The 8,243-nt window shown below is 34.9% G+C and overlaps 1 protein-coding gene across 1 annotated transcript in view; it reads left to right on the top strand.

Annotated features, from left to right (window-relative positions):
• The window catches only part of plp1a (proteolipid protein 1a), a 19,286-nt gene extending 14,210 nt beyond the window's left edge, over nt 1–5,076 (top strand). Inside the window, exon 7 of the mRNA XM_056472800.1 lies at nt 4,578–5,076. Coding sequence (XP_056328775.1) covers nt 4,578–4,658 — 81 coding nt within the window. The 3' untranslated portion in view covers nt 4,659–5,076. The remainder of the gene's footprint in view (nt 1–4,577) is intronic.
• Nucleotides 5,077–8,243: the final 3,167 nt, after the last annotated feature.

The raw sequence follows: 8,243 nt of genomic DNA, 5'->3' as shown, positions 1-8,243 counted from the left end.
AGATAGCATGTTGTTAGCATGAATGTAGTTGATTAGCAGGTTGATAGTATGTTTATCGTATGAATTAGCATGTTGCTAGTATGATTAGTATGCCATTAGTATGTTTCTAGTATTAACTGGTATGTTGTTAGTATGTCTAATGTAAAGTCAATGGCAGTTTTTCATAATTGAAGTCTATGGGACAGTTGCTGCAAGTGGTTGCTAGGGTGTGGCTAGTAAGTTGAAAGGTCATCAGTGATTGGCAGATTGGTAGTCTGAGTTCAATGAACCCAACCTTAAGTTTGTCTGACAGCCTGGCGCAAAGTTATGAGGTCACAAAGTTTGGTCCAATGTTAAGTCAATTGAATTTTTTTTCAAAATTTCCAGGTCAGTTTACGGAAAACCGTAAATCGGTTTTGAAAAAGATATAGCAACCCAAGCCAGACCAGTTTGGAGGCTTGGTGTTAGTTTGGTGATTATAGTATGAACAGTCTAGGAGGAGATGCATATAGAAATTAGTCTCAGAAGAAGGTTATGTAGTGTAACAGTATGTTGGCTTTCTAAAGCCTCCATAATGATTAAGTTTCATTGAAACAAATAAAATAAATAGATTACCTAGCAACACCTTTAAAACCACACAGAATCCCCTTTCATTCAGAAGCAGCGAGGTAAAGTAAGAACAACCCAACAATCACATGGCAACATCCTGCAATCCAGTCCGAACAGTAACAGCAGTGGAGTGAAAAAAGCAGTTTAAAAACATCTTAGCAACAGCATCGCAACATCATAGAAATCATGCAGAACTCTTGAAATCTAGTAGCAGCCATAATATCTATTGAGATAAATGGGAAATGGGAAGCTCTTTTAACATTTCTGCACAATCTGCAGAAAAATGTGCAAATTACAGAATAAATGTGTAACATCTTAGGGCCAATTCAAACCGCACAAACGAACACCAACAAACAAGATGGCGGTTGGGTTTAGTTGTGGGAAACTACTCTCAAATTCACACACTCTCAGAAATAAAGGTACAGGAGCTGTCACTGGGGCAGTACCTTTTTTAAATTATACATATTTGTGCCCAATGGGTGGTGACGCAGTGGCGCAGTAGGTAGTGCTGTCGTCTCACAGCAAGAAGGGTGCTGGTTTGAGGCTCGGCTGGGTCAGTTGGTCTGTGTGTAGTCTGCATGTTCTCCCTGCGTTCGCGTGGGTTTCCCCCACAGTCCAAAGACATGCAGTACAGGTGAATTGGGAAGGCTAAGTTGTCCATGGTGTGTGAGTGAGTGTATGGATGTTTTCCAGAGATGGGTTGCGGCTGTAAGGGCATCCGCTGCGTAAAACGTGCTGGATAAGTTGGCGGTTCAGAATAATAAAGGGTGGCGACCCCAGATTAATAAAGGGACTAAGCTGAAAAGAAAATGAATGAATGAATGTGCCCAAAGGGTCCACAGTGGTACCTCAATGGTGCATATTAGTGCCCAAATATACCTAAAAAGTACCTTTGAGGTACCATTATGGACCCTTCATGTACAAATATATACCTTTTGAAAAGGTACTGCCCCAGTGACAGCTCCTTTATTTCGAAAAGTGCACTGCTCATACAATAGCCACAATCAATAGTTATATATTGAATTAAATTATCCTTTTTGGGGCTAAAAAGACATTCACATAAAGGAGGATGGTTGTGGGGGTTGGAGTGAGGTGGCCTTCCATAACTTGCGGGGCCCTATGTATCTTGCAAAGTCTGTGTTCAGGGCAGAGCAGTACTGATAATTAGCAAAAATAACTTGTTTTCAGAATTTAAAAGCACTGATTTAGTGACAAAATATCTGACCTACGACTGTTCAGAGAAACACCTGAAGATGTACTTCTTGAGTCAAACGCATCAGTCAAGGCATTATCTGTTCTATCTTTTATCATCTGCCCAAAAATATAAACTCTGCATGTTTAGCTGCGTAGTATCTTTTATAAGAAAAAATTGTCTGAATTCTTTAAAATTGCCAATCTTTGCTCTAGTCAACGGGTTCTGTTAGCTCTAGTAATCTAGTAATCTAGAATTACTAAAAGCAAAAATAAATGAATAAAAATTAAATAGAAATGTGTCCACAAAATAAAAACTAAAGCTAACAAAACCATTCATAAAACTAACCACAACTTAACTGACATTTCAATAAAATTGTAATAATAGTGCTAAAATGAATACTAACTTAAAATGCTATAATAACTTGTCTGTGTGGTGTGAATTGGCATTTATGTACATATTGACCAAAGCAATAACTGCAGCACAAATTAGAATAGTGGCAAATAAGCACAGCTGATGCTCTTAAGCTGTTAATTAATTAAATATTATTAAAATGATATTTTCTCAGGGCTAAAAAGCCATTTACATAAAGCCTATCTTGTGTCGGGTCAAAATAAGTCTGCCATTTGTTTGATAATCATGCGCTGCTCTGATGTTTCGTGTTTATGCATCATTGCGAAAATTTTGGCCAACTTAACCTGTTTCTAGACACAAGTAACTTGCTATCAAGGTACCAGTCTGGATTCAGAAAGCAACATATCAGCGACTACGTTTACATGGACATACCACATACTGAAAGGAAGAAAAAAAAACTGTCTGTGGTCTGCACTGACTCGGTAGGTGCAGAGTAAACGTAGTCACTGAAGGTTTTAGATGATTTTTTTTTACAGGCAATGGATCATAAAAATTATTGCACTGCTCTTTTTCTTCTTTTTTTTTTTTGATCTTTCAAAGGCATTTGAAACGGTTGATCACACACTTTTAGTTAACTCTTTAATACAGATTGGTATGCCAAACCAAGCTACCACTTGGTTTGCTAATTATTTGTCCAACAGAACAAGATGTGTCCATATGGCCGGTTTGACTTCTTTATCTTTAGAGGTGCCCGAAGGAGTGCTGCATGGATCTGTATTTGGGCCTATATTATTCTCTATTTACATTAATAACTTGTGCGACAACCTTCCAAATGCCTTTTTTCCATCTGTATGCTGATGATACAGTGATTTATTGTTGCTCTCCTTTATTTGTTTAGGCCATACAATCTTTACAGTCTGTTTTTAATTTTGCTTCAACCAAATGTCTTTAGCCTTTAAACTCTGTTTATCACAGCATTCTGAGGTTTGTTACAGGCTGTCGTAGACTAACTCACCATCTTGAACTGTATGCCAAAGCTGAGTGGGCTTCTCCGAATGTACGAAAGTACACCCAATGGATGACTCTGGTCTAAAAGGCTCTCTGGATCTGTCCCTTTATACCTAAGTTCCCTTCTTCATAGGTTAAAAAAGCCAGCATGCCCTACGTTCAAGTGAATCTTATCATTTGACTGTTCCCCAGGTTTGAACTGAAATGGGGAGGCGAGCCTTTAGTCATGCCACCCCCTAATCCTGGAATACAATTCAGTCTGAACTAAAAATGTCTGAGTTCATCCTAAACCAATCATTTCACTCTATGTGTTTTCACCATATTGTAGTGTGGTATAACTGAATAATTAAACTGCCTTTTTATATTATCTTTACTTTTTATTTATTATTATTTTTCATAAGTTGTGTTGCGGACCTCTTGGCCAGGTCACCCTTGTAAATGAGATCTTGATCTCAATGGGTTTTTATCTGGTTAAATAAAGAAACATACAGTTGAAATCAGAATTATTAGCACCCCTTTGATTTATTTATACATTTTTTCTTTTTAAAATATTTCCCAAATGATGTTTAACAGAGCAAGGAAATTTTCACAGTATGTCTGATAATATTTTTTCTTCTGGAGAAAGTCTTATTTGTTTTATTTCGGCTGGAATAAAAGCAGTTTTGAATTTTTTAAAAACCATTTTAAGGGTCAAAATTATTAGCCCCCTTATATTTTTTGATTAGTCTACAGAACAAACCATCATTATACAATAACTTGCCTAATTACCCTATCCTGCCTAGTTAACCTAATTAACCTAGTAAAGCCTTTAAATGTCACTTTAAGCTGTATAGAAGTATCTTGAAAAATATCTAGTAAAATATTATTTACTGACATCAAGATAAAAGAAATCAGTTATTAGAAATGAGTTATTAAAACTATTATGTTTAGAAATGTGAGTAAAAATCTTCTCTCCGTTAAACAGAAATTTGTGAAAAAAATAAAAATAATATGCGCGTGCGTGCGTGTTGCCAAATATGGACAAACCCAAACCTTGGGTTAAAAAGTGTAATTTATATTTAATTGAAAAAATGAACTCAACACTGGGTCAAATATAAACCCAATGTTGAATTAATTTCTTAAATTAAATGTAAATTACATTTTTACCCCCACGTTTGGGTTTGTCCATATTTGACAACAACCCAGCATATTTTAGAGTGTGTTGTTACACATCATTTCTACTATCTATTAGATGTATCATTGAGGTACTATTATAGAGACTCCTGGTAGCACAGCACAGTGACAGCTTTTGATGTTTCTGAGCATGTATACCACACAGGAACAGTGATTATTGTTTGGGATTTGCACAGGATAATGCCACATTTTTCTGAATCGTCTCTTGTCGCTGGCTCGTATTCATGTTTATTATCTTGTGTTTATGTCTTTCTCCCTTCAGCTCACATATACTGTGTCCACCACCTATAACTTTGCAGTTCTACGGTATTTGGGGAGGAAAGGGATCAGTCCACGGTGTTAACATCTGTTCTGTCCTGGTGTCCACAGTGTCCTGCTACGTCAATAACAGCACCATCTTCAAGCACTTTAGAGTTTCGCATCCTTATTACCACAAAACGACACAATTTCTTGGCTTTCTTTGGGAATTTATTTGTTTTTTATATATATTTTTTGGATGTAAAGATTTACTTTTTATATCTTTGCTCCAAACAAACGTTCCTTCTATCTGATTTTTCCATCTATTACCAACAGAGCAGATGCTCTGCCTTCAGTTCATCTGGGATGTTATGCTGATGTAACAAGGACACTTTTATTTGTGTATTTTATCATTCTTGTTCTGCCACGAGAATGATAGTCACCTCATAAACCAGCTGAGCGAGTTTACTTCTTCAGGAATGCATCACTAAACCATACATTAAAAAGTTATGACGAAAAAATAATTATGACCCATTACAAGCTTCTGCTGAAGATATTAAGGTGGGGTTTACGTGTGCCAACATGACTTGCAGCTATTAATCTTTGATTCAGTTTGTGCTCTATATTAGGTCAAGGATGCTTTTTTTAGAGCTGATAGCATAGTCTAGTTTAATTTGTTACTTTCTGTCAAATATTTGTGTGTATAACTATTATGTCCATTTGAGACAGTGTTTTGGTCTATCCATAATTTAAAATACTTGACAAAATCTGGAAAAAAGTGATAAAATGGGTACCATATTAATATAGGATTTTGAGACACACTCATAAAAAAACTATCATAGTGGTGAGGGTTGGTTTTAATGGTGGCCATTCCTCACATCTGGTTGCCATGGAGGGGGACACAGCAATCTGTGCTGTTTTCTTGTGACCCCTTCACTTTTTTCTCACAGTCTCTTGAAAGCAATGAGGGAAAAACGTAAACAATGGATCAGCCCTTCTTTGTTAGAGAAAAGTCCCGGCACAATCCCATGCCAGGGGTCAGTTTACGCGTCAGAAGATATCGCGCTGTGACAAAGAGCCTCTTTGGACTTTTCAGCTGCTTGAAAATGCCCTTCTGTGACCTGTGGCCTGTAGATGGGGCTAATAGTGTTTGCTGCATAGGGTGTCATGGCTAATAGTGTTTCATGGCTGGGATATTTGTCTCAAAATTGAGAACAACAGTAGAAAAAAAGCAATGGGAAAAAGCAGCCTTATTAACCATACCTTAATTCTATTTGATTACTGTAGAATTTTTAGAGTTATATGGTTATTTCTGTCACAGGATTGATCAAACGATTCAGAATTGTATAATCTTTTTATCTTTTATTAAATTTTTTGTAAGCCAAGAGTTCTGGGATAAAAACTCATAAAACTGACTTTTCCAGTTCTGGGATTTATCTCAATGAGTTTTTAATCTGTTTCTCTCAGCTGTTACAAACTTACAATTGTGAGAGGACTCAAAAAAACTTGCAAAAAACTGTGTTTATTTATTTTATTTCATGGCAGAAATAAGCTTTCATTGTTTTATTTGGTTACACTTTATTTTAAGGTGTCCTTGTTACAGTGTAGGCATGGTCCGGTGTAAGATTCTGATGGTATGATATAGGTATAGAAGAAAATTTTGGCAGTTTTAAAACCTTGACTTTTTTTAAACTGCGATTATACCTTGAAACAGTTATCGTCTCAGGCCTATTACAGTGTAACAGTTAATTAAAAAACTTAAAATTATTAATTAACTACATAACTATATGGTTTGGGTTAGAATGCTGGCTAGGTTTAGTTGCATGTATGCATAATTACTTGTGTAACAAGGACATCTAAAATGTGTGTATATATATATATATATATATATATATATATATATACATAATATTTTTAATAGATTTTTTTTGTAGTTTTTAAGTAATAAATGCTTTTAATTCTGTTGAATTCTTGATCACACTTAGTGTTTGATGAAAGCAAGATTTTAGTGTAGATATTAAGCAGTAGTTCAATTTAATAGCTCGCAGGTGAAATGTATCACTGTTTATTCACCTTTATGTTGTTCCAATCCTGTATCACTTTACAAATGCCATGTTTGACTTGTGCAGTGTAATACATGCAGTTATCCCTTTAAAAGTCTCAATCCAATTTTATGAAACATTTGGCATCAAATCTGTTGTAATGCATCATAGATTGGAAATATGTTGCACAAATCTTATGGATTTTCCACATTGGTGGATTTTTTTCTTCTTTTTTATAGAAGAGCTAAATGAATATTATTTAAAATATAACTTTTGTGTTCCACCAAAAAGTCACATTTTATTTGAGCAATCATAGCAGTAAATGAGAAAATAAACGTCAAGGTTGCGAAATCCTTCAATCATGAAGTCAATCATCAAACCGAGTCCCGTACCAAGTTCAATGGTGTAATTAACCCATTTTATTGGGGTAATTACCCAATTTTTGCTAATAATCCAGTAAAACGTATACAGGTTTGGAATGACATGATATCAAACATCCAAATTTTTATTGCTGTGTGAACTATTCCTCTTGTAACTCTAATTATGAGGATATCATTGTAGTTATTGTATAACAATTTCTTTTGATGATTGTTTCAGTTAATCAGTGATAAACTTGTTATTCATCAAAAGACTAGTCTTACACTTATTGTTAGCACTAACAGTTTTTTCTAGATATATATTTTTTGTACAGACTTAGTGGTTATTTTAATTATAGTTTTATGTTTTCCCCTTTTTTTCTAACCCACTGCTTGCCTGCAGTTTGTTGTGTGTTGGCACTGTAAAAATTAATGGCCGGGAGGTTTAGCAAGAAATAAAGGTCAATGCCTTTCACCAGGGGTTCGGCTGTGTTTTAATGCTTGTTTTGTATTCATAGATTCACTGTCCCCTGCACTTCGCAGCATGGCATCTTGCTTTAAAAGAGCGCCATGACAGAGAGAAGAAGGAGAAGAGACTGCATGCTCTCTTTGGCCGAGTGCTGCATGAGCACAGAGGAAGTCTGTGTTCTCCTTACACGCTTCACACAGATGTGTGACTTTCTATCAACTATTGTGTTCTACCAGAGAATAGCATATATATATATATATATATATATATATATATATATATATATATATATATATATATATATATATATATATATATATATATATATATATACATTTTATGTTATAAACACTATATTTCAGTTAAAAAATTACCTGAATAAGCAGGAACATTTCCTTTAACTTAAAAACTGTGTTACATGAGTTTAACCTTAAAGTTTTAGTTCATTCAAAAATATTTTTTTTCATTAATTTCACACCCTCATGTCATTAAATCGTTAGTGAAGATATTTGAAGATATTTTTGAGGATATGAAAATATTTTAGGTGAAATTGGAGAGCTCCCTCATCCTCCATTGACATCTAAGCTCGACTAGTGAACGCGCACCCTATACTGACACAGAGGAGAAGAAATTGTTGAGTTTTTGTTTTATGTATGCAATACAGTACAATAAAATATTTACTTGTAAAGCACATTGAAAAACAACAAAAGTTGCCCAAAGTGCTGTACATGGGAGTACTAAAGACAGAGAAGAAAGCAGAATAAAGCATCTTAACAAATTAAAGCAATAAAACAGTGATCAAAATGAGAGTATTAAAAGAGAGA

Source organism: Danio aesculapii, chromosome 14 (assembly GCF_903798145.1).
Source record: "Danio aesculapii chromosome 14, fDanAes4.1, whole genome shotgun sequence".
In the NCBI taxonomy this organism is placed as follows: Eukaryota; Metazoa; Chordata; class Actinopteri; order Cypriniformes; family Danionidae; genus Danio; species Danio aesculapii.
This window is presented reverse-complemented; position numbering and strand designations above follow the sequence as displayed.